This window comes from Cajanus cajan, chromosome 4 (genome assembly GCF_000230855.2).
Source record: "Cajanus cajan strain Asha chromosome 4, NIPB_CcT2T_4, whole genome shotgun sequence".
NCBI classification, from domain to species: domain Eukaryota; kingdom Viridiplantae; phylum Streptophyta; class Magnoliopsida; order Fabales; family Fabaceae; genus Cajanus; species Cajanus cajan.
In genome coordinates, this window is record NC_138520.1 from 72,548,785 (window position 1) to 72,575,951 (window position 27,167).

The 27,167-nt window shown below is 28.7% G+C and overlaps 3 protein-coding genes across 3 annotated transcripts; 1 reads left to right on the plus strand and 2 right to left on the minus strand.

Moving 5' to 3' along the window:
• Window positions 1–569: 569 nt before the first annotated feature.
• Window positions 570–7,055, minus strand: LOC109802689 (transcription factor bHLH25). The gene is made up of 4 exons (XM_020364102.3): window positions 6,925–7,055; window positions 6,287–6,700; window positions 1,962–2,315; window positions 570–793 (listed from the first exon to the last, which is right to left on the minus strand). The coding sequence occupies exons 1-4, from the start codon at window positions 6,946–6,948 to the stop codon at window positions 701–703; spliced, it is 885 nt and encodes a 294-aa protein (XP_020219691.3). The 5' UTR covers window positions 6,949–7,055; the 3' UTR covers window positions 570–700.
• Window positions 7,056–11,866: 4,811 nt separating this feature from the next.
• Window positions 11,867–14,344, plus strand: LOC109801778 (cytochrome c). The gene is made up of 3 exons (XM_020362904.3): window positions 11,867–12,082; window positions 13,402–13,535; window positions 14,014–14,344. Exons 1-3 carry the CDS (start codon window positions 11,971–11,973, stop codon window positions 14,104–14,106), a joined length of 339 nt encoding a protein of 112 aa, XP_020218493.1. The 5' UTR covers window positions 11,867–11,970; the 3' UTR covers window positions 14,107–14,344.
• Window positions 14,345–21,077: 6,733 nt separating this feature from the next.
• BIR1 (BAK1-interacting receptor-like kinase 1) lies at window positions 21,078–24,254 on the minus strand. The gene is made up of 3 exons (XM_020363211.3): window positions 23,951–24,254; window positions 22,724–23,663; window positions 21,078–22,294 (listed from the first exon to the last, which is right to left on the minus strand). Exons 2-3 carry the CDS (start codon window positions 23,546–23,548, stop codon window positions 21,290–21,292), a joined length of 1,830 nt encoding a protein of 609 aa, XP_020218800.2. The 5' UTR covers window positions 23,549–23,663; window positions 23,951–24,254; the 3' UTR covers window positions 21,078–21,289.
• Window positions 24,255–27,167: the final 2,913 nt, after the last annotated feature.

A 27,167-nucleotide genomic window follows, 5' to 3' on the forward strand; every position in this document is an offset into this window, starting at 1 on the left:
TATAAAATTAAATTTACTCAATAATTTCATGTCTATCTTTTAAAATGTGAGTTTAAGTCTCATCCAACTAAAAAAATAAACGTCTCCACACTTATATACATTATTTTAGTATATCTTTCAAATTGATCTAAAATTTTTAACACTGTCTATATATAATTCTTGCATAATGTATAAAAAATATTTAATATTTTAGTCATTTCAAGAATTTTACGATCAATAATGTTAATCAAACCAATTTAATATAAAAATATATATAATTTGGAAGACGGCTAGAAAGAGAAGAGAAAAGTATTAAATAAGATGTATCATAAAAAATTATTATAAGTGGATATTCGTCTTTCAAAGTTACTATATATAGCCTTAAATTGCTTAAAATATCGTCCACATCGAGAGTGATCTAAACACTGATTTCCAAAAATATTGTCATTTGGCAAATGAATAACAAACGTGTTTTCTTATTTCAATGATTTGAAAGTAGTAATCACTTATGTGCAATTCCGTTAGCATCTCAATTTGCATTATTATTTCACTTGATCAATTATTTCTTAATCTCTAATGTTCAACGAAAATGTTTCTCAAGCAAAACCGAATTCATTATTCCTCTCGGTAGTTTTTCAACATTCCACAATATTTTGAAACACTTTCCAATTCCATATGTACAGCAACGTTCCGGAGTCATTTTTTGACCAACAAGCAAGGATCACTTTTGCACATCCTGTGACTTCAAACTCAATATCAGTTGTCTCAGTGTGTGTGCTAGATCATCAACTGCCATGTTATATTTATCATCCATCTGCATAGAATTGTTTACAAATTCAGAATTGCATAGCATGGGCTGTTGAATTTAATTCTCTCTGTACACAATTGTAATTTCTGTCCTAACAATATTTTCACACCAAAGAGCTTAACGACACATCTATATTCCTGTCCTAACAAACATGTTGTAATTCTTAAATTCATAATTATATATTCAATTTAATCTTATAAAATCAATTTATAATTTAAATATTATTTCTTATTTATATAATTTATTATCACCATATTATTTCTCACTTAACATCTGAATAGAGGAAGAGTATTTAGTTAAGTCTCACCCTAAGTTGTTCTTGAATTTGGAACAATGACATGAATCGATAACAAACATGGAAAGTTAGGAGGATGAAAGGTGGATTTGGAAACTTAATTGGAGAAGAAATTGGTTCCAATGAAAGAGTAATCAACTGATTGCTTTTCAACAACTTTTATAAAATGTAAATGCATAAAGGGAAAGATGACAAATGGGTATGGCTGGTTGGATCCATATGAGATTTCATTGTGAATGAGACTTATAAAGCTCTATACCCCATGAAATTTAGGGGACAAAACAATGTTATTTTCTCATAGGTCTGGAAAATCAAAATTTCACCCAAGACATTTCTAATATGGAGGATCATTTGTAATAGATTACGAACTTTTGAAAACTTAATTAAAAGGAGAGTTCTACTAGATTTAGCAAATAGTTCTTCCATCACTTAAAATTAGAGTTGGTATCATACATTTTTTTCTCTTGTCATGAAGTATATTGGATTTGGAAAGAATATTTTTACCTATTTGGGACCCTTACAATTTTGGCTAATGATCCTACTCTACATTTTGATCAAACTCCATATAATTTGGTATATGAAGTGGAGAAACAAAGATGAAAGTTGTATAGAATGCTAACACGTGATGTATCTAGAGGTACATAAATAATTTTGTCTCAGTTTTTAATTCAATTTTATCAAATTTTTATATATATTATTATGATCATCTCTTACTATAATAGTCATCTCATTGGCCAATGTGGATCGAGATGTGTCGGTAAATTTGTGAAACATATTGACATACCATGAGGGTTTGTTCCCGAGGCAAATAATGGACTTGTAAAAAATGTACAGAGAAAGTATATACTATATTACTTTGAAAAATAAAATGTTTTGTACCTGAGCGATGATGGTAATTTTAAGAGTGGAAGTTCCAAATGGCAATACGCTGGAACTGGTTATAGAAAGATGGAGATTATTAAGCAATAATATTATTTTGAGCATACTCTGTCTTTGTTTCTCACAATGGATTTCAATGAGCATTTCCTTCTCTAAAACAGTTACTTTCACCTTGGGTAGTTCTTCCACACATCCAAGAGTAGCTCCATCATTCATGCACAGTAACGTTTTCTTCATGAGAATTGTTGAATGATCAACGCATTCATTTTTCTTTTGATTCTCTAGCTCTTTCACTCGCTCTTCAAGTTGTTTCACATAATTGGTAGCTTCACGTAACACACTGGCCTTGTCTGCCTATAGACATATTTAATTCATGAATTATTATGAAAAGGAATATATGATTGTAAGTTATAAACTATGTTACCAAAAACAAACAAATAAGTTTTAACTTTTAAACCCTCATAGTGCCACTAAAAGGTTTTGATCACAATAATGGAACAACAGAGAATCATTTATTAATTTATTAATGTTTTAATGGTTTCAGATGGACAAAACTTTTAGGTGGAGTTGGTTGGACTTTAATGTTTGAAATATGTAAACAATTCACAAATTTAACATCGTGCATGAAAAATAAAATTCGCCAAGTTAACCATTAAATATTTATTTAGGAGACAGTGACCTGTTTCATGACGTAGCTAGAGTTGTTTATTTAGGAATGATATTCCTAAACACACAATGTTACTTTTAGGTAAATGACAAAATATTTGGGTAGAATTTAATATTTGTGAAAACGATTTTTCAGTAAAGATTACTTGTTAGATTGCATTTGGATTTCTTATATTTTCGACAGAAAGCAAGAAACCCATTCTTATCGATCACGTGAATGAAAACAAAGTCGAGCAATGGTATATGATATTTATTTGAAAATAAAAAAATACTGGCCACAATTAATTTTTTAAAGTTCATAAAAAGAAACATGAAAATGTCATGTTCCTAAATCTGCGTCTCAGAAAATAGTTTTAGGAGAAACATACCATTCATGTGTTTGTCATGTTAGGAATATTAATTGAAAAGCAAAACTTATCCTTCATATTTTATAATGTTGTCAAAAATTGTACATGAAATCGAATAGTACATGAGTGTGATTTATTTGATGGGTTATTTTATATAAAAATATATTTTTTATTAGAGGTGTATAATCAAATTTTATTTATAAGATCTTTATTTATAAAGAAAAATTGTGATATAGAATTAAATATTGATATTATCTTATTTTAAATTTTTTTTAAAATAATCAAAATAAATTATATCTAAATATTTAAAATATAAATAAAAGATTTTTATTAAAATTAATTTATTTTCCTAGAGATATTTAAACATGTTCCCAACACTCCTCTTTGACTGAATATCCTTGTCACCTAATTTGAATTTATAAAAACCGTCTTTTCTTCTTTTAATTGGTCTCTTCTTTTCTATTTTTTCTATGGTTTTTGTTGCAATTTTTTTTTTTGAGTGAGATCACCTTAGTATTTATCTCAAACTTCTACTTTGAAAGTGGTTTTTCATCATCGTCTTTCTCTTCTTTCAAATTTCTTTTGAAGACATACATATTTGTACTCTTCACTTGAATCTGGATTTATAATCGGTTCCTCCTTCTTTTGAATGACATTGAGAGTAGTTTTTCTTTCTCTTCTTGTTGATTTTCAACAATGATAGCTTCTTCTTGTTCATAATATTTGCATACATATTTTAAGTGTTCTGATTGTTTACACTTGTTACATTTTGCATCAAGTCTCCCCTAACATCTCTATTGTGGATGATTAGTCTTTTTGCAATAAGGACATGGTGGAAAAATTTGAGAGCTATTATTTTGTTTATTCTCTTGGAATTATTTGTTCTTATTTTTGCCACCATTGTTATTCTTTCATTTAGCTAAATATACACATTCCTCCACAGTTCCTTCTTGTCTCATAAACCTCCTTTACTAGTGGAAAAAAGGCTTTTAAAATTAGTTATTTTCAACTTTTAAAATCGGTTCCGTAACCGATTTTAAAAGAGCCGATTTTAAAAGTTCTTTTAAGATCGATTGTTTTATAACTGATCTTAAAAGTCCTGGCTGCGAAAAAAATTAAACTGAAACGGACCGTTCCAGGTTGTTAAAAAGGTCTAAAAAGATAGTGTGAAACGGGCCGTTCTAGCATAGTTTGGCATAAATTTAACCAATCCCCGTTCTCCTTGCAGAACGGGTCGTTCTCCTTGAAGAACGGGTCGTTCCAGATTTGAGATTTATCCTAAATGAACTTACAACGAAAATAGAGACAAGAGAAGAACATGAAAAAATGAAAAGAGACACAAGAAGAGCATGAGAAAACGAAAAAGAAAAAGAAAATGACAACGAAATTTACCTTATTGGAGACTTTAGAAAATGAGAGCGCGAGAGAGTAAAAAAAGGAATGGAGGGAAAGATTAAAGAGAATGAGAATGGAGGGAAATATAAAAGGTTTCTGACGATACTTTTAAAATCGGTTATTTAAGAACCGATTTTGTATACTACATACAAAATACAAAATCGGTTCTGATTTTAAGACTGATTATTTTAGACTACATACAGAAAAGTACTTTTAAGATCGATTATTTTATGACTGATCTTAAAAGTTATGTCTGATACAACTTTTAAGATCGGTTCTTTTGTAACTGATCTTAAAAGTTGTGTCAAACATACTTTTTAAGATCGGTCATAAAATAACTGATCTTAAAAGTGCTTTTAAGATCGGTTAAATTTTAACTGATCTTAAAAGTGTTCATATTATTTACAAAATTGCCACCCGCGTCACTTTTAAGATCGGTTACCTTGTAACCGATCTTAAAACTCCAATTTTAAATCCAATTTTTTGCATTAGTGATTCTAATGCTTACAATGTATGTAACACCTCTACAAAAGTGATTTTACTCATATCCTTTGTATTCTCCAAGGTCGCTATTAAAGCTTGATATCTTTTAGGTATAGTTATTAGATTTTTTTCAACAATTCTAGAATCAAGAAATTGTGTTCCTAGTAACTGTACCTTATTACGAATGCCAAACAATATGTCTGAGTATTGGTTGCCTCAATCTCCTTTATTCTTTGTTATTCAAATTCTCTCATTAAATTTAATACTTTCATGCTTCGAATCCTTTCATCTCCAACATATTATTCCTTTAAGTAATCCCAAATTGCTTTTGTTGATTTGAGAGTATGATCTTGGTAAAAACATTTTGTGAAACACAGACAAAGAGACAACTCTTTGCCTTTGCCTTCTTGATTTTCCTTTCTTTGTGAATTTTCATTTGGGCTACAATAGGATTGTTTGTTAATGCGAAAACATCATAATCTTCTTCTATAGCTTCCCAAAGATCTAAAGCCTTTAGGTATGCTTCCATTCTCACCACCTAAAGATCATAGCTTTCTCTATCAAAGATAGATGAGAAAATTTGTGAAAAGTTTGTTTCTGCTTCCATCTCCATAGATCGTAACATTGGCTCTAAATACCAATGTTGGAGTTATATTTTTAACTTGTTTGAAGGGATATATTTTATATCAAGAAGAAATGGTTATAACTTTATTATTCTTTATAAGGCTATCTCATATACAATTTCACGATGGTGAAATATTATTTGCTTTGCACCTAAGCCTTGACGATTTTACTTTTAAGTATCACTTAAAAAGTCTCTTAATCATTGAAACCCTATATGGATTTGTAAAAATAATTTAAAATATAAAAAAAACACTTCTAGAAGGAAAATAAAGGAAGAGAAATTGATAAATTTTTTCCATAAACAAAACTTAACTTATGCATAAGTTAAAAACAAGATTTTGGAGATATTAATAAGAGTGAATTTCTATAAATTAACTTATGTATAATTTATAAAGAAATCTATTTTATTTTTTTCTCTTAAAAACAGTTTTAGAGAAACTTATCCAAAAAAATCATGTATAAGTTTTTTTCTTTTTTCAATTATCACTAGTCAATATGTATGAGAATTAAGTTTTTTTTTTTTTAAAACACTCTCCAATTAACACCTAATATTATAGAACTTGATTTGTAGACAATTCAATAAATGATTCATTAATAAATTTTTAAATTTTAATATTATCTTAAAATGTAAATTTAAATTTAATTCAATTTTATAAAATTAATTTATGAAGTGAATTTTATTATTACTTATATATCCTATTTTAACTTATGAATAATTGGTGTAGGATTAAAGTTTTTTTTCTATAAAAATAAGATTATAACTTAAAAGTTTGTGTATCTAAACTCTGGACATAAGCCAACTAAAGTTACCTTTTTCAAGCCGGGAATGGTGGCTGAAAGTGCCACGATGAGCTTAGTCAATTCCTCCCTTCTTTTTCTCTCGGCCAATATGTGAGCTCTTCGTGTCTTTGTTTGTGGCTGCACCATTGGTTGAATATTGCGATAATAATGGCTTCGTCTCGTGCTTGTAGAAACTGGTTCAGCAACACAGTTATCAAAAGACAAAACATAACTCGTTGGAAATGACCAGTAGGGTTTGAAGCTTGTTTCAGCACCACCGAAGTTGGTTTGAAGGGAGGAAGAAGAGGAATTGGGAGAGGGGCTGCCACTTTCATTGGAGAAAACTGTTTGCTGAACAATGATGCCACCCTCTCTCTTCGACTCTCCATTGAAATGGCTCATGTGCCTTAAGCTTTCATCCAACAAATCATCATCACCCATTTCCTATGTAATTAACAAAATCAAAACAATCACATTTACTGTAATATTATAAGACTTTGTTTGGATGTAAAGATAGAAGAATTGTTTACAATTTTTTTTTGCTATGTAGATTTTTTTTTTTATATTTAAATTCTTCTAAGTTTATATCTGAACAAAATCTAATAATCGTGTTTAGTTCTCTCATGCAAGAAGTTTAAATTACAATCAATAACAATGAATGTCTTTACCCGGTAAGAAACCATGTCCTCCATAGGGGCTTTTAGCACAACCAAGAAAGTTATTGAAAGTGTGTGATCAATAAGCAAATGTGGATTGCATTTAAATAACCGTTCAAGAAAGACTAGTATATAATCCAATTACATATACATAATACGAGACATATAATTTAGAAACTATAGTATTTATAATATAATAAATCACTGAATGATTTAATTAATTGATATGAAACAATTATTGAGGTTGCTTCGAGTGGAACGTGCATGCAATTGACATCATTTGAAGAAGATATTGTTAAAGATTATAGCGTATTGTCAATTGTGTGTGTCCTAAAATTAGTAGGGCCCCTTAAAAAGTTTCACCTGGTTCAGTGTAGGATGTATATAAATCTAGCACGATATAAATATTATGGAACTTTTAACACCATTAAACATATAAAATGTCATGCAAGTTGTCCAAGTACTCCATTTAAATTAATTCCGAGTGTTGTGCATTTTAGGAGGGTGTATTGGATTAGGATTTTAAAGAACTTTTTTAGTGAAAAAAAATCCTGCGAATTTTAAAAGACTTTGCAGGATTTTCATGACTTTTAAGATTTTGCAGGATTCTACAAGATTTAAAATCAGGATTTTAATGGATTCTACAAGACTTTTAAATCAGGATTTTAATGGATTCTGTGGGATTTTGTGGAGTTTTGACATTTGATAAGATTTAAAAAAAAATTCATACATTCAAATTTAAAAAGAGTCAAAGATAAAAATAATTAAAAAATAATAATAATGTCTAGATAAATAATAATAATAATTCTCCATAATATTCTTTCATCTTTTTATAGCATCCACTATCAATTGTAACAATTCATCGGAATCCTCCTTGGTCCAAGCTTCATAGTTTTCTTTCTCTTTTCCTTTTTCTTTATTATTTCCATGTGAATCTCCCATTTGAATTACTAAAATAATATATGTTGAAAACCAGTTATATAAATAATTATGGATAAGAGACAAAATCAATAAAATTATATTATTATTTTTAGAAGCACACCAATTATACAAGATCGAATATATTTTGGCTATCCAAATGGATCAAATATCTCAATCATTATAAAAAAAATGTAAAAACGAAAATATAGAAACAAAAGATAATTTTTTATATAAAAATTAGTATATTCGATACTGAGAAAATATTTAGATATATAATCTTTTTATATAAACGGAAGTATTTAGATATAGAGAATATATATATATATATATATATATATATTAGTTATATATTATATGATAATTTTTAACGATATTTATAAATATAAATTATTCTAACAAATATTTTAACAATATTTTATTTTTTAAAAAATAAGCTAATGAAGGCATAAATCCTAAACCCTAAAAAATTAGATACTACAATGTTTTATGTTAATTTTCTTTTTTAAAAATATTAAAAAAAAATCTTAATTTCACAGTATAAAAATAAAAGAAAAATTCATAGTAAAAAAATAAAATAATTGTTGAGTCATAAAAGGAGGGATAAGAGTAACAAATTCAAGGGAATGAGAGAGTTCGTAGTTTTTATGGTGAGAGGGTTCTTCCCCAACTAAGATCCATTTTCATCTCATTCTACTCACAGAAACCCTAACAAATTCATCTTATATATATATATATATGTATATATTTAGAGATTATGATATCAATTTCATCTTTCACCTTTTTCTTTTCTTGACGTGTGTTATAAAAAAATTACCACTTAAAAGTTGAAATTTTAAGCATTTTTGTTGTTATATAAAGGAACAAATTCAACTACATAGAATAAAACAAAGCAAGTCAATTAAAGAGAACGAACAGAAAAATAGAGCAAGTCAATGACAATATCATTTACATATCAGAGTTTCACAAAATAGGAGAATGAGATGAGAATAATACTACAATATTATATATGAGCAATGAATAATAGTATAATATTATTAGTAGAGAAAAAATGGAGAAGACATGAGCATAGAAAAAAAATGAAAAACTCACTTGAAAATTATTGAAACACTTGAAAAATCACTTCAAACAATCCTTCAAAATCCGTTGGGTTTGGATGGGATTGTTTTATGAATCTGGTATTTATAGATAACACTATAAAGTCCTTCAAAATCCCTCTCACACAACAATCCTTTAAAATCCTTATATTTTTTAATACCAATGGATTATTTTTAAGTTGTAAAAAATCTCAAATGAATACCAGTGGATTTTAATGGACTCTTTAAAAAATCTTGAAAATCCAGATTGAATACCACTGGATTGTTTTTAAGTGACATAAAATCCTGATTGAATACCAATAGATTTTTATACTCAAAAAAAGTCTTTTAAAATCCTACGAAATCCTAAACCAATACACCCCTTAATTTGTATAATTATCAACAAGTTATTAGCATAAATGATATTGAACTCAATTTTATCAAATAAAGTTTCAGATTTAGAATAAATGTAATTAAAAGAGAATACTTTAATGAAAACTAGTCATATTCTGTATTGATAATATAGTTAAAAAAATTGTGCAACTATTAATGGAATTAGGTATATTAAGTTATAATGAGCTGAATCATTTGGGTTGAAATGTGTTTTCATTTTGTTGGTTGACTAAAATAATTTCTTCTGAGGGCCCAAATCATATGAGTGCAAAGCTTATTATGTGGTTCTCCCCACGTCACGTGGCTGTTGAATCTGCCAAGCCCAAGATGCAATGGTTACAGTTTACTTATTTTTGCGCAGATGTTAAACACACCTCCACTCTCGTATAAACACACCCTAATTTTTAAAAAAAATATATAAAATGTCTAAATTACCCTTTTAAAAAAAATTTTAATTTCTAAATTTACACCTCTCTTCTCCGCACCCCCTTCCCCGCACCCCCACACCCCTCTTCTTCCCAAAGTCTCTTTCCGCTCAATGTCACTAAGAGTAATATGAATATACTTTTACAGTCATTTTGAATAGAAAAAAAGGACTAGCCCCACCATAACTAGCATAAGAAAGGCTCTTTGCCGGTGAAGGATTTGACTCTGGTAAGTACCCTTTTTCACACACTTTTTTTTTCTCTTTTAGTTTTCACATGCTACCAAAATAGGTATAGTGAAAGAAAGGTAGGGAATACATGTAAAAATTAAAAAAAAAATGAAAGATATGTGAAAAAAAGTACTAAATTAAATATTATGGATGTAAAATTTAAAATTTAAAATTTAAAATTTAAAATAAAAAAATTAAGAATATTTTAAAATTTAATTATTTTTTTAAAAAAAGAAGGTGTACTTATAGAAAAAATGAGGTGCATATATCACAAACCTTTTCTATTTCCTTTGATGAATCTAATTGCCCAGCAAGTACAAGTTTTGGCCATGGGGTGCGGTTTCATTAAGCCCAACTTCGGTAGGCCTATAAGTTAAGTTCGTTTTGCTCTCGATAAATAAAGGGGTGTTTTATATTCATGTTTACTTCAACTTTTGTGGTAAAAGTTACTTGAACTAAATGAAATTATTATTTGCAGTTCAAGTGTACTTTGAATATGGCTTAATTGTATTTTTGTTCTCCTAATTTAGTGTAGGAGTAATTTTGGTCCTTATAATTTGAATTGCTTAATTTTGGTCCATAAATTTAAATAATGGGTAATTTTAGTCCCACAAAAAATTTACCATCCAAAATTTAACAGACATTAATAATGTGAATTTTATGCTAAATAAACATTAATTATATATCATTTAATTTCTTACGTGTCAAATTATTTAATATTCAAATTTTAAAAATTTTAAATTCATTTATTTTATATTTCTCTTTCTTATACGTGTTAATGTTGCAACTGGAACGACCCGTTCTGGTTTCTCCAACCAGAACGGGTCGTTCTGTTTGCACACATAGTCTGTTAATTTTGAAACTGGAACGTCCAAGCAGAACGGCCCGTTTTGATCCATCGTCATGTGTGTATTTTAACATATGAAACGGCCGGTTCTACAAAAAGCATGGGTTGTTCTGAAAGTGCTGCAAAGAGAACGAGCCGTTCTGAAAGGAGAACGGACTGTTCTAGATCTAGTTTTACACCATGCTCAGATCCAAAATGCAAAAAAAAAAAATTAACAGTTCATTAAAAAAAATTCTATTTTAGTGAAAAATTCTCACTGCGATTGATAGGCCGTTCTAGATTCAGTTTTACAACATGCTCAGATCCAAAACGCAAAAAAAAAATAAAAATTAACAGCTCATTAAAAAAAATTCTATTTTAGTGAAAAATTCTCACTGCGATTGATATCAATACCCTTTTCATTTTGTTTTCAATGTTATTTGAATTTAAAATTTAAATATTAAATAATTTGACACATAAAAAATTAAATAATATATAATTAATGTTTATTTAGCATAAAATCTATATCATTAACGTTTGTTAAATTTTGGATGGTAAATTGTTTTTGAGACTAAAATTGTCCATTATTTAAATTTATAGATCAAATTAAGCAATTCAAATTACGAGGACCAAAATTGCTCCTACACTAAATTAGGAAGACCAAAAGTGTAATTAAGCCTTTGAATATCTTATAAAATTTAAATCAAACTAAATTAATTTTTATGGCTTAATTTAGTTTAGTTTTTGTGATTTTAAAAGTTTATTATTTAAAATTTGTTAAAAATATACAATATTAAATTATTTATTTAGAATTTAAACGTAAAAAATAAAACTAAAAATACATAAGCATTGAAAATTTTAGTGATTTAATATATTTTAGTCACCACTTTTAAAATAAAATATATTTAAATTGTATTTAAAAAATAATTTTATAGTAGTTTATATTTTACATTGTGCATTTGGGAAAAAACTTATTTACTAGTACAGCTTTCGAGAAAGGCGGTGGGTAGGTGTGTGTCAGTGTGTGGCATGTGGCATGTGGCATGTGGCAAGTGGCAAGTATTTAACCAGTGTGGGGTTTAAGGCTTAAGGTGATAGAGGTATCAGCATATTCTCATTTCATTTTCATTTGCATTTGCATTTGCATTTGCATTTGGTTTGGCGCTTTGTTTCTGGAAGCTTCCTCAGCAATGGCGTCGTTCGATGAAGCTCCTCCCGGAAACCCTAAGGCCGGCGAGAAGATCTTCAGAACCAAGTGCGCTCAGTGCCACACCGTCGACAAAGGTGCCGGCCACAAACAAGGTATCATCATTCATTTCTCTTTTTACCCTTAGATCTATCACTTCAATGCTACTTTTACTTCAATCTCAACTTTCCATGCTCGCCTTTAGCCTTTTACTCCATTGCTACTCAGTCTAAAACTATCCTTATTATTATTATTATTTGTTTTAGAGTGTTATATTGCTTTGATTTTTCCTTGTTTAGGATTGGAACTTCCTTTGTAATGATCTTGAGGAGATGATTCTATTTGTTGAGGTCGGAAACTCGTTGTCACATCTGAAGCATATTTTGATGTCGAATTGGTTTTTAGAATCTTTATATTGTTTACTTTACTCATGTTTTCTTCCCCTAATGACGTGGTTTGTGTGTTAGAGATTGAACGTATAAGTTGATTGCAGTATGAATTGATTTGGAATGCGAGTAGAGTTCAACTTTTATGCTCCGTCTGTATATAATATTTTACACCGTTAACCAATAAATCTACTTAAATAAATGATATACACACAGGTGCGTGAGCGGATAAAATAAAAGACATGGGTGCAGAAATATGGGTTGTAAATTCACTCTAACCAAGTATCTAAAAGCACGGGTTTGTAATGATGGGTATTGTCTATGTGCCGAATACTTCTTATTTTGCAAAGTTCTATAATGCTCTTCATTTGTGTGAAAATTTATAGGGTTTGTGGTTCAACAGAAATTTGTATGAGTGTTTTTGTATCCTTGGTTCTATGAGGAAGATTTCCCTGCTGTTAATGTTTACTTTTTATTTTGATTTTTAAATTTTTGTTTTTTTTTTTTTGATGCTGGTAGGGATATATAGTTGGTTAGGTGTTTACACGTGTTTTTGAGAAAGGTTAGAGGGGGACCTAAAAAGATGTTTGGAGGAGATTATTAAAAATTTAAAAGGGATATTATGGTGAATACTATATCTAAGAATTTTTTTTTCTAACCAAGCTTAATACCATTGTATTAACCGACTTTACCTTGTGAGATAAGGTTATTGCTGTTGTTTGCTGTTATTTTTTATTTTTATTCAAATAACTCCTGTGACATTAAAACAAATTCTCAGTTGAATTTTTTTTCTTGCTTCTGTGCGAAGTCTGTAGAAAGAACAAAGCCTAAGGGTTTATGCCTTTTTCCTTGACAGACTTGGTCACTAATTTGTAGGTTGCTTCTTTGTTCCCATGTGATTAGTTAATCTCTTTTGGGCTTCCACATATGTGATCATACCTCTCTGCAATTACATCTCTAGTTTTCTGTTTCCTGTCTCCCCCTTATGAATAATGTTATGATGTAATACTGAATATGAAAGTGTTTGCTCAATTTGTTGACAATCTTAGGACCCAATCTGAATGGTTTATTTGGAAGGCAATCCGGCACAACTCCTGGATATTCCTATTCTGCTGCTAACAAAAACATGGCTGTGATATGGGAGGAAAAGACCTTGTATGATTACTTGCTCAACCCCAAAAAGGTACGGCATAAATTAGTATTTTAGTTTCGAATCTGCTTTACCAACCTGCATAGTTTTCATTTCATGGTACTTGTATAATATTCATTTTGAGATTCTTTGTTTTCTGTTATAGTCGGGGCATCCTGCTGTTAAATTTTATGGTAATGTTGCAAAGTAACATTGACAATCTGTTTCTTTCGTACAGATTGAAGAAAAAAAAGAAGGAAAAAAAGTGTTTTTATATTTAATGGATTTTAATTAATTAATCATTGATTATCCAAATGTGAAATCTAATTAGGTAACCTGTTTGTGAATCATTTCACGTCACTTTATATACTGTAATTTTAATTTTTGAGATTTAGTGTTTTGACTGTTTTCTAATGTAGTCAGGGTACTGTGTTGTTAAATTTTATGGTAATATTGCAACGCAGGGCAACATTGAAAATTTGTTCCCACCACAATGTTACTGATTTGTGTTTTATTTTATCCTCTTGTGCAGTATATTCCAGGGACGAAGATGGTATTTCCTGGTCTTAAGAAACCTCAGGATCGTGCAGATCTTATTGCATATCTTAAAGAATCCACTGCATAATGATTAAGTTTTCATACATACAGTTACGCACTGTGCTTTTGAAATTCTGGAGATTTAATTTTCAGACATTTAATTCTGTGGTGCAGTAAATTCTGTATCAACAAATAAAGTAGACTTGATTGGTTTGCAATGCTATTTTGTTCATTTTGCATTGCTTCTTTAGAGGTTCCCATATATTGGCGAATGCTTAATTTAGCTGTTGAAATTTGAAATGTTATTGATATTTACTATTTAGTTAGCTGGAAGCACAATTTAGTGTTTATTTGCTGGATAAGTGATTTATCAAATCTTGCAATTCTTTTTTGTTTGCATGGCCGAATGCAATGCATACCGTATTTTTATTGCAAAGATCTAAGTCATGGTATTGGGAACAAAGAGGGTAGGCTAAATTTCAAGCTCAACGGATATTTTGAGATTCAATTGCCCTAAAGAAATTTGAGTCGAACAATTCTTGCATGACTAATGTATCGTGGTAATTCAATAAATTACTCATGATGCTTATTGCGTGTAGTCTGAATTATGAGCTCAGCACATAGCCTTAATCTATCGTCATTTGATTCAATTTTTATTATTGGATGATGAGTGAAGGGAAATGGTGTGTATTGTATATCTCTTAAAATGGAAAGCAAGGGAAGTACAAGAGTAATTATTTCCGTTCGTTTGAACATATTCTACAGTTTTATTTTTTCAGTTCAGACTTTTTATATATACATTATTTTAGCATATATACAGTATTTTAGCATGTATGTTTTACAAGTTAAATATTTATTATATATTATATATAAATAAATTATATTTAAAATTTATATAAATAAATATTTTTAAGTATATAAATTATATTTTAAATTTAAGATAAATACTTATATTATGATGAAGTAGTTGAATCATAATTAAGTTGATTGAACTTCAAAAAAGCTATATATGATTTTTCTTTAAACATGAATTTTATAAGTTTATGTTTTAAGAAACTATAAAGAAAAGTTCTTTGAACCAAATTTTCTTCACCCTCTTTTAAATTTAAAATTTTTCCTTTTTTACAATTGAATATACTTGATTAAACTAGGAGATTTAAGCTTGAGGAGCCGAAGAACTCAAGTTGGAATTATATATGTGGAGAGTTTCTTCTTCTTCCACTTCTCTTCTCCTTAAAGCAACTAGAGATAAGGGAAACATGTGATTTGTTGATTCTTGTTTGTAGTTGATGTTCTCTCTCAATTTCTTTTCTTGATTGTTATTTTAGATTGCAATTTGAAAAGAGAGGATGATATTGTTGAGTTGTGGCTTTGGTTGTGTATTAATGAGTTTTCGAGTTATTTGTTACCTATACGTTGTATTGTGTATTGCATGTTGTTGGGTTGTTGGTTTTCAAGTGGAATTGGGCATTTTGTGTTTCTTCCAGGTGCAAAAATGGGTATCACTTTGAGCGTACCTTCAATATGTTGGGTGTGGCTTCAACCAAGGGGGTTCATCTTGCTCCCATTAAGCACTTGATTGGTGGCATCGCGTATAAGGAAAGAGAATTGTCTTTGCCTACATTAGAGGAGTGTCGCCAAATGTGAGTCAGTCTAAGGTCCTATACCTGATTGGGGTCACCACACTAGGCGTGAGAGAATGAGAAACTCTCTATCTCAATCATGCTAGACATAGGTAGTTTGGCGTTAAGTGTGGACAAGATAGGAAGTCCCTACTTCAATGGTGTCGAACGTCCAAGGAATGACGCTAGGCACACAAGTTGTATAATTTTGAAGTAGTTATAAATATATATATATATATATATATATAATAATAATAATAATAATAGAGGAGAGATCCATTTAGTCTAGGAGTAAGTTCATCTAGACTTATTCTGTTTAATAGTTCATTTTTCACTTCAAATTTTAACGATTCAATAATTAAATTTAATATTTTTAATGTATAAGTTAAGTCTTCTAATTTTAAAAAAAATTATTTGATATTTTATTTTATTAATTCAAATTAACGTATAAAATAATTTTATAATTATCTACCAATTTGAATTAATGAAATGAAATATCAAATTATTTTTAAATTATTTTAAAATTTATAAATTTGATCAATGCATTAAAAATTTAAAATTCAATGGCCCGATTTGTAAAAAAGAAAAAGAAAAGAAGAAGTAGTATTAAGGAGTAAGTTAAACTTGTAAAATATAAGAAACATGAACAGTAATGCTGAGAACTACGAGTGGAAATGAGAGTAATAATAACTCCATTTTATCTTATACTCGTCACATTCCGTAACTTGTTAAAGCTATAACGTTTCAAAAAAAAAAAAAAAAAATCACAAATAGTTGCAATCTATTTTCAGATCATTTTTAATATGTTTGTTTGCACTAATTTGTCTTTCCTAGTCTGAAATGGATATATGGATATTTTTTGGTATGAAAAATGGATACATAGAGATCACAACTGTGTGAAAAAACCAACCTTAAAAAACATTTTTGTATTAAAAATTGTAACTACAACATAATAATTGAAGCATTTGGATTTATGCTTTGGTTGGAATTAGATTTAATATTCATGTAATTTTTTTAATCACAGAATGAAATGAATGACCTTTTCAAATGAGGTTGTTTATAAAATATATAAGTAAATGGGTATTATTCTTAAATTTTAATAATTAAAATCATAACCATTTTGAATTAAGTTACAAGTAAGTGTATTCTTATTTATATATTAACGGGATTACTTTAAGGAAGAAAAAAAAAAGGTCTTATCTATGTTGGTTTTATCTAGACAAATAATGTCATCTAAAGTCATTTCTGTCGGATCCAAAACAATAAAATACACACAATTAATTTAGCACTGACCACAGTTGTATCTATTGTCGACCGACCAATAAGAAGCCATTTCATTGCATTGTATAATTATTTGTCAAATATTACTTTTTTTATTGATAAAATAGTACATGTAATAATTCTGATTTTTTTTATCCTATTAACTAATAAATTTATTAAATTTTATAATAATTATTTTAAAAATTATTAATTTAATTATTCTTTTACTCTTTATAATTTTATAAATTTTATCTTTTAAGTTTATTGTAAAAAATTTTATTTTAATTCTTATATATATATTATTTTTGTTTTAAGTATTGTTATATATATATATATATATATATATATATATATATATACACGTATGTATGTATGTATATGTATATATGAGGAGGATTTTGTTTATTTCAAAAATAAGTTTATTTAAATTCACTTCGTTCAAAAACTCATGTTCTATATCAAATTTTAATGATCCAATCGTTGAATTTGAAGCTCTCAATATATAAATCAAATTTGTAAATTTCTTAAAAATATTTGATATTTCGTTTCATTAATTCAAATTGGCAAATAATTATAAAAATATTTTATATATCGATTGAAATTAATGAAACAAAGTATCAAATAATTTTTAAAAAAATTTAAAAATTTACAAACTTGATCAATATATTAAGAACTTTAAATTCAACGGTTGGATTGTTGAATTTTGATATAAAATATAAGTTATTGAATGAAGTAAGTCTAGTTAGACTTACTCCTAGAATAAACAGATCTTTTTCATATATATTTATTATGAATATTTTTTAATCATTAAATAGGACTAATTTATTTTTGAAACGTAAATATTACTTAAGTGAATCTTGATTTCCCATGATAATATTTTTAGAAATTCCATATTGATCAATAATATGACCATAAAAGTATATATAAATGGGTATAGGGATGAGAAAATAGACTAGCCTAACCCATTTAGGTTTAGCCCGCCAAACAAAAATGGGCTGAAAACTTTGACCCGTCTCGTCTAAGGACATTGGTGCACCAAAAACATAAAATAAAACTAAAAAGACAAAAACACAAAAAGGGAAAAAAGGAGAAAAAATCTTTTTGCATATTTATTTTGAATTAATTTTCAAACATATTTTTTTCTCAATATCTAAGAGACTTACATAAATAAGTGTACCAAAATAATAATAAAAAATCAAATTACAACTAATTTGATTTGATTTGTTGTACAACAATCTCATATTTGGTGCATAATATATATATATATATATATATATGTGTGTGTGTGTGTATGTGTGTGTGTGTAATTATAATAATATTTATAATTCTTGTAATAGATTTATTGTACAATAAATCTCAAATTACATATAATAAAATAAATATACAACAAATTTATCGTCCAACAAATCACAAATTATATACAAAATAAATCTAAAGTGACTTAATTAAACTTACATTAAAAATAATAAATAAACAAAAACATTAAAAAAAAAAAAAAAAAGAAAGACACCTAGTCTAGTTAACTAACTTTTATGAATCAGTGGTTGTGACTTGTTTTGTCGCCCTTAAGTGGGCTCTTACCTTACAAATCAATTTTTTAAAGTTATGTTAGGATCCAAAGCACTTACTTAAAATGATATCAAAAACTTATTGTGACAATTGTTAGTGGATTTATCATGTCATATGTTATTGAGTCCTTATCAAACTACCTACAGAAGTTCAATTTTACAAACTTCAAGCTTGCGATATCTAGTCTTCAACATGTGTTGTAAATCCAACATTGACTAGTGATATCACCATAAAAGTGTATATAAAAGAAACAATCATTACCTTACAAGTTAATTTTGTAAGATTGAATTTAACTGCAAAACACTTCTTTAATAAATATATTTAGGCTAGAGGGTGTTTAGTACATGGAATATGTTTCTGGAGAACCATTTTTATCCCACTTTTCTACTAAAATATTCTCATAGAGGAGTTGAAAATCTAACTTTTCTGACTTAAGGAAAAAGTTTAATGCATGTAAAAAAAATCATAGTATCATTTTTTAAACACGAAAAATCTCTCACTTTCTCTTTCTCCCTCCCCCTTCTATTTCTATTTCTCATTCCCCCTCTCTCACTCTCTCTCTTTCTATTTCTCTTTTTCCCTCTCCTTCTCTTCCATATTTTTGTTTTTCTTTCTCTCTTGTATTTCATTATTTATTGACATTGTCAATTTTAATAATATTATTAAAATTTGTTCTATTTCTATGATTTAATGGTATTTATTAACATTTATTTATTTATTTGAATGAAATGAAATAACATATTTTTATCATTCTTAATTATTATGTAACATTTTTTTGTTTATTTCTTTTGTTGAATTTAGTATTTAAATAATTTTAATTATAAATTTTTAAAATTTTAAAATAATATTAAATTATTTTTATAAAAAATATTTATATCCTAATGAATATATTATTATAACTAAACATAAAGGTTTTTAATTTCCAAGAATCTTATATGAATATTTTTATAGACGTAATTAAAAATATTTTAATTATTTTTAAAATTTTGAAAATCATCACGAATCATGATATGATTTCTAAGTATGAAACTAATCGTAATTTCTCTCTCTTTCAAACTTGCACGAAAACCCTAACCGTTATGTTCAAATCTGTACAATTGATTTCGAATCCGCGCACACACTACAAAATTTTTGAAGAATTTATCGAAATCAGAAATTTCCTCAAAATGTGTACATCTGGGACAAACTTTGTACTGACACGTAGTATTTGCAACTATGACCAACTTTGTTGCTAGGATACTCTTTATACTGCCGTATGCTTATCCACAACAAATTCACTGTTTTTTTTAAGACTTTTGTGATGCCTTTTGGTAATGGTGGGGAATGTACAAGATATGATTCAGATTTGTCTTTTGAATGTAACAAAAATTCACCAGTAACGTGTGAGTTTTTTCACCTAAGATTTAATTTATAGGGAAATTGTTTGGGAGACAGGGCCCATGCAGTAAGAGAAGCTTGATTTGGTCCCAAACAGAAATAAACCTTTTTCTTTGCAATATCTACAAATTTTAGTTACATTTACCTTGATCACCAATTCAAACACAAATTTTTTTTAAGTTCTTATACACACATATACACATATATATATATATATATATTCTTATTCATGATTCAGATTCCTCTCCCCTATTCTCTTTTCAGTAGCTGATCTCTAAATATTTACAAAATTTTAAAGTAACTAATGATCTTTTGATATGCTTAGGTTGTAATTGTAAGAGAGCTTCTATAGATTTTATTTGGAGTTATGGAAATGACTTACAAATCCGATAAACTCTAAATTTTACTTCAATATACTTTAGCGAAATCTATCAAAATAAGTTTTATGTGCATTTAACAATTCTTTATTCAATAAACTATTATCACATGGAAGTTTGCACCATAAATTTGATCATAAAACTTATCAGAATAAGCTAAGGTGAGTTGGTTTTGTTAAATTATACCAAGAAGCTGATTGGAATAAACTAAACTAAAAAAGCTTGTGTTGATAAATAATATAAACAAAATATTGAAATAAGTTAAAAAAAAAAAAAAAAAAAGAGCTTGAAAGTCATAAGCTATTTTATAAGCTCAAATAAGCTCTTAAGCTACATACATGCTTAATTAAGTTGGTTAGCAAGTTAACCTATAAAACAAACAGGTATAAGTGAGTTGCACAATGCCACAATCTTTTTTTCTTCTGATTTTATGTCACGATAATAACTGAATCCATACATATTCAATTCTTTGCATTTCCAAACACTGTAGTATTTATTTATCAATGCTTCAACGGCCAAAACAGAATGTGACCAAGAACATACATATTGGCCCACGTCCTACATGAACATCCACCCATGCACATGGGATTGTGGAAGCAACAGATAGGATATTAAATGCATACTTTCTGTACAATGCGCATAGATAATACAATGTAACATGAAACTTTGCATGATGATCCTCATGGTTTTCATCAAATTTTGCTCCAATAGATTAATTACACGTTTAAGCCACATGAGGACAGATTTAATAATGACAGTAACTCATGAAGTACTTAAGGGGCAAGGAAAATCCTCCAACATATCAATATGCAAGTGCCAAGTGGGAGAACAAGGAAATTAGAACAAAATAAGGATCATAACAAAGCCACCTATATATAAAGGGCATTCATGATTTTGATCATATTAAATTGGTGTTTCAATATTTGATAAGCACACAAATGGATCTAGAGTCTAGACCATAAAACCTATATATAAATCTAACATTTATTTTAGTGCCACAAAGCAAGAAATACTTACATATTGAAATTGAGTACATACCCTAATTATATCTCACATACCTCCTCAATCACGATCCATCTCGTGCTACAATGAGTTCTTCTAAGTTATCAGCATCACCAGTGTCTTCAGGCAACATAATCTCGTCCTCAGTTGTGAAATTATAATTACTCCCAATGGCTCTTAGAAGCTGGAACACTTCAAACATGGAAGGCCTCTCCTTTGGTATTGCTGTGACACAGTTGCATGCAACCTTCAGAAATTGGAAAACCTCCTTGTCCACACCCTTGCCAACTAGTGATTCATCAATGGCATCATGTAGTTCTGCATTGCTAGTTAGCTGTGCAATCCATTCTACCAAATTTCCTTTAAAAGTTTCTGGAGCTCTAGCCACATGTGTAGCTCTTTCACCTGTCACCAACTCGAGAAGCACAGTACCAAAACTATAAACATCCCCTTTAGGTGTAGCCACCAAAGTTTTTGTATATTCAGGAGCAACATAACCCAAATCCCCAAACTCCCCATTTACAAAAGTACTCAAATGTGTGTCAATTGGGTTCATCAATCTAGCAAGGCCAAAATCAGAAATTTTGGGCTCAAAATCAACATCCAACAAGATGCACTTTGAGCTTATGTTTCGGTGGATAATGCGGGGATTGCAGCTATGGTGAAGCCATGCTAATCCTTTGGCTGCTCCAATTGCAATCTTGAGCCTTAGAGGCCAATCCATGGTGCATGCACCAGTAGCTGGATGTAGTTGATCATGGAGGGTACCATTTGGCATATTTTTATAGACCAAAAGCCTCTCCTTTTTGGCCAGGCAGAAACCTAAAAGAGGAACCAAGTTACGGTGTTTGACAGACCCTAGTGTAGACATCTCAGACAGAAATTCTTTCTCTGAGTGTTGAGATTCCTGCAATCTCTTAACCATGAGTGATGTGCCATCAGAAAGGACAGCTTTGTAAACAGTTCCTGACCTTCCAGACCCAATAATATTGCTTTTGCTGAAGTTATTTGTAGCTTTCATGAGATCACTCAAGTTCATTTTTGAAATTGCCTTCTCAAACATAGAAACCTGGTGTACGATTCCGCATAGTTAGGCATAATACACAAGAGTTCAAATCACATGAAATCATGTATGCTACAAAAAAAATATATTGTTTTCGTGCATTTGGCATGCCAGTAAGCAAAAGAATTTTTCATAGTGAATATAATGAACAACCAAAAAGATATATCATTTGTTAAAGAATGCTGAAATTGAAAATTTTATCAAAATAGATAGTTTGCAATAAAAATATTACCCATGACATGTTTTTTTCTCTATTGAAGAAGTTTTACATAATTAAACAAAGAGTTAGGATCTATTAAAAACTTACACCTGGTATTAACGGATCCTGACTCATTAAACAATTATATAAATCATGGATCAATCTAAGAAGAAAAATGAATATCAGCTCCCAAGTATAATATAATCACATATGTAGTAAGCTATGCATCAATATACCTTTATTGTTTTAGTTCCCTTTAGACTTCTTGCCCACTTGTTTCCTTCAGGGTCCTCTTCCTTCTTCCTATAAGAAAGACGGCGCACATAGAAGAACATTCCAATGGCCAGTCCTAATGCTGCAACAGTCACACCACCAGCAGCTGCTCCAGCTATAACTGCAGTGTTACTCTTTGAAGACTTGGCCTGGCAAGCCTCCAAGGGACCACCACAGAGGCCTGAATTATTTGCATAATTTTCTGCATTAGCTATACCAGTTTTAAAGGGTGGAACTAGCCCTGTCAAAAAATTATTGGAAACACTAAACGACTTAAGCCGAGGGAGCTGACTCAAGTTTGCAGGAATTTGACCAGTGAGTTGGTTTTGGTCAAGTCTAAGATTATTAAGATAGGTACAGTTTGCAAGGGATCCAGGTATTTCCCCAGTAAAATCATTTGAAGATAGATCAAGAGATGTCACGAATGTAAGAAGGGTGGATATATCCGCCGGAATGGTCTGAGACAATCTGTTAAGCGAAAAATCTAATCCAGTTAAGCTTGAACAATTTTGAATTCCGCGAGGAAACTGACCCTTGAGTCCCATGTTAGACAATTTGATGTTCAAGACTCTGTTCTCATCAGGGTGCCAACACTCAACCCCAATAAACTTGCATATGTACCCTTCTGTGTTGTTGTTGAAATTCCATGATTGCAAATAATTGTAAGGGTCCTTTAGCGCATTCTTTACACTTCTCAAGCAGAATATATCACTATCAGTCCCATAAACCATGCCACGGAGAATCAGCAGAAAGAAACTAGCAACAAAAATTTGGCTACCCACAACCATCGTTAACAAAAAGCCAAGAACAATTTATTATAATAATTCACCAAAATCGGTATCTAATGAAACTGCAGCATAAAATCTATAGACTCCATAGCTGCAACCCTCCTAAGAACACACCCTGAAACACAATAAAACAAACATCATGAACTCAATTCAGCACTTCAAAGCTCACACCAACCAATAAACCAAAACCAAAGGAAAAAAAAAAAAAAAAAAAAACAACTTTTTCCCCCTTTAGCACAAAATTCCAAGTCTACACCAAAAAACACTAAACATATATTAAAAAAAAAAGGATTTTTAATAAAGCCTGAGAAACCCTTTTGACATAAATCAATACAAGAGTAAACCGAAGCAACCCAGATTCAGAAATCACATGAATTTTGCACAAAGCACTCAAATACCCACCTGGGATATTTAGCTAGTCAACTCTTAAACAACATGGAAACATCAGTTTGCCCAAAACAAAGGGTAAGGCACAGTGAACAGCAGAAAAGGAAGACTAGACCAAGAATTGTGCAGAGAGAGAGAGTCACAAATAGTTGTGATGGGAAAGAACATAGTGTGCTTCATGAATTGGGATAAGAATACAAAAGAAAATATATTCACCGAGTCAAACAAATGACACGCTAAGGCAAGCTTTTTTCTCTTTTTTTCCTTTGTTTTTTTGGGGCAATTTCAGACAGAGACGACTAGACTATTGAGGGACGCGAAGACTTAAACGAGTTTGTTTCTTTGACTACTTCACTTGCTTTTGCTGAAAACGAGGGCGTTTGTATTGGGACAAAAAATTACACACAAACTTTTTCTTTTTTAATAAAAATTCCATTTTGAAAAATATAAATTTTCATTCCAGATATAATCTTTTACCGCGTGGGTTAACTAGTTTAGATTTTTTCTACTTTCATTAGTAGTAATTTATAGTTTGAGTTTTGGTTAGACTTGTGATTTAAACAAGATTGATTGTTTCTCGTGAAAGATCTATGCGGTGTCAAGATATGGAGATTCACATGAAGAATTTTCTTTTCCTATTAATTGATGCTCATTAATACATAATAACTTGATAATCCAATGTCTGATCATATTCTAAAGCGGCATAATTATATGTTAAACATACTATACTATATATTAATATTGATACAAGTAAACTAAAATATACTATTATCTCAGTTTCTAAGTATATAAAAAAAACGGAGTATCATGTTAATTTTTTTTAATGTTATCTCTAATCATAAGAAACAACAGTTTATTTTTTAATATATTAAGTGATAATATTGTTTTATATTATTCATTTATTATGAGTCTATTAACGAGTCATACTATTAGAAAAAATTTGTGTAAAAGAAATTGTTAGATCATTGATTTATTATTTACCAAAAAGAATAAGTGATTCATCAATTCAATGAATTGACGTATTGATTAGTTACTTTTACTCGTGTCTGTACATTGTAAAGATAGTTTATTTATTAGAAAATCTCATCTTCAATCTCCACTATATATAAAACCTCTGCGTATGTGACAATCATAATAGTGTTTAGGCGACTTTGATGAATGTAATATTTGTTTTTAATAAAAATAAACTAACGTAGTATTAATTAATTTCATGATCAATATATAACAAAAAATATAGAGTCTCTTGTTCTAAATATTTTGAGAACCAATATATTTAATACAATATATATATATATATATATATATATATATATATATATTATGTTTTGTTAAATTAGATCAATTATTTATATTTATAAAAAAAATAATGATGCTTATATATTATAAGGACAATCTATTTATTAGAAAATGTGTTCAATCTTTGTCACATGTAAATTCGTTTGTGACAATCATAATATCGCAAGTATAATTAATCTATAACCGAGTGAATTAACTTAAAACTAAAGAAAATTGATGATTTATTGTGAGACAAATGTATATATATATATATATATATATATATATATATATATATATATATATATAATGACTATATTATTTTAATTCATTTATTTTAATGTAATACGTAAATTGTCAAACTTAGAAGTTAATAACATGTGAAAAGGATTGGATTACAAACTTGTAATGAACATGTGAGTATTTTCACAATGGACAAGAGCAGAGAAATTGTAGTATTGTCTTTTCTAAGAGATTTCTCTCATCCAACGTAGGTGATTTGTTTTGAGAAACTGGAACAGCTAACTTTAATGATAATAATATAAAAAAAATTTGTAGCAAATTGTTTCTTTTATGATTTTGATTTTTGAAAAAATTATACTAAAAAACTTTACAATTTTTTATAAGTGATTATTTTCCCATAAACCTTGTTCTTGTTCAAAAGTATCAGTTTAATGTTGGACCATGCATTTAATGTAAAAATATATTTTGATACCATCATACAAAAGTTTTACAACTTTTTTTTTTGTTTTATAGTTTTTTTTAAGTAAAACTTTTATATTCTAAATTTAATATTATCACCTTTTTTTTCTTTATGATTCATCGTGTCATATTAATCTCATCACATATATTTTGAATCTTGATTATATTGAATTTGAGTTTAAATAAATATCTCAATTAAAATTTGAGTTAGGTAAAAATAAAGATAAATTATATCTAACTGGTTACTTGTTTATTTCTAAAAGAATGTAACCTCTATTTATAAAGAAAAAATTAGCAATCAACAAATTATTTATCGGAATGATATTAGACTCAATTTTTTTAAAGTAAGATAGATTTAATGTTCAAGTTTTATGTACAAAAAATTCTCTGATAAAGATTAGTTATTAATTAAATTAATAAATATTTCACACTATATAAAAAATAACAATTATTTCATGACAATTATTTGGCTCAGTTAATTCAATCCATCAGATAACGAGAAATTAGAAGAAGAAAAAAAAAGAGATAAAGAGTCGTTTTAGAAGTTTAAAATTCCTTATACTACTACATATATTTTTCTTACTCTTCTCAATTAAACTACTAGTATAAGAATTACATACGTAGTAAAGTTAATTATTTTCTAGGTTCAACTTTTTTAATTGACTTTTTTAAAAGGTAATAAAAGAAAATTACTTTTTTTGTCAAATAAAATCAATCGTTAAAAACGCAATAACTTGAGAGATTGTTTAGAAGATTTTTCACGAAAATTATTTAGATTAATGACAACAAATTAAATTTATGACCTGAATTTTCATTAAAAAAGAATTTAATTATATTTATTTACAAAATAGTTGATTTGAGTAAAATTAAATTAAATTTTCTTAAGTACAAATTTGAGTTTGAGTAGGATCGAGAATCGTTAATGTTGGTATGTATCGTATTCATATTGTAATCTAAAAAGAATGTTAAATTTATCCAAAAGCAGTGTTATCTTGAATTGACTCCTTTTTTTTATATTATTTTTAAAATAGAAAAGGTAAATGAAGGTCCTGAACTAATGACTCCAAAATGCCATTTATGACCTTAACACGAAATAATGAAAGGGAAAAGTGAGTAAACAACGAAACATCGTAGAAATTACGCACCATCCAAACTCCAAGTCAATCATCTTAGATTCACACTAGAATTTCATAGACCCAAGTATTGTAGACAACGTGCCAATAGGGTCCACTTTATTATGTAAAATAATCAGATA

Excerpts from the sequence above, each read along its gene's own strand:
- LOC109802689 (XM_020364102.3), bottom strand. The coding sequence starts at position 6,948 with ATGGAGGACATGGTTTCTTACCGG. Across the intron at positions 2,316-6,286 it reads CCATTCCCGGCTTGAAAAAG|GCAGACAAGGCCAGTGTGTT; the intron begins GTAACTTTAGTT and ends ATATGTCTATAG. Across the intron at positions 794-1,961 it reads AAATTACCATCATCGCTCAG|ATGGATGATAAATATAACAT; the intron begins GTACAAAACATT and ends AATTCTATGCAG.
- BIR1 (XM_020363211.3), bottom strand. The coding sequence starts at position 23,548 with ATGGTTGTGGGTAGCCAAATTTTTGTTGCTAGTTTCTTTCTGCTGATT. Across the intron at positions 22,295-22,723 it reads AGGGAACTAAAACAATAAAG|GTTTCTATGTTTGAGAAGGC; the intron begins GTATATTGATGC and ends ATCGTACACCAG.
- LOC109801778 (XM_020362904.3), top strand. The coding sequence starts at position 11,971 with ATGGCGTCGTTCGATGAAGCTCCTCCCGGAAACCCTAAGGCCGGCGAG. Across the intron at positions 12,083-13,401 it reads AGGTGCCGGCCACAAACAAG|GACCCAATCTGAATGGTTTA; the intron begins GTATCATCATTC and ends TGACAATCTTAG. Across the intron at positions 13,536-14,013 it reads ACTTGCTCAACCCCAAAAAG|TATATTCCAGGGACGAAGAT; the intron begins GTACGGCATAAA and ends CCTCTTGTGCAG.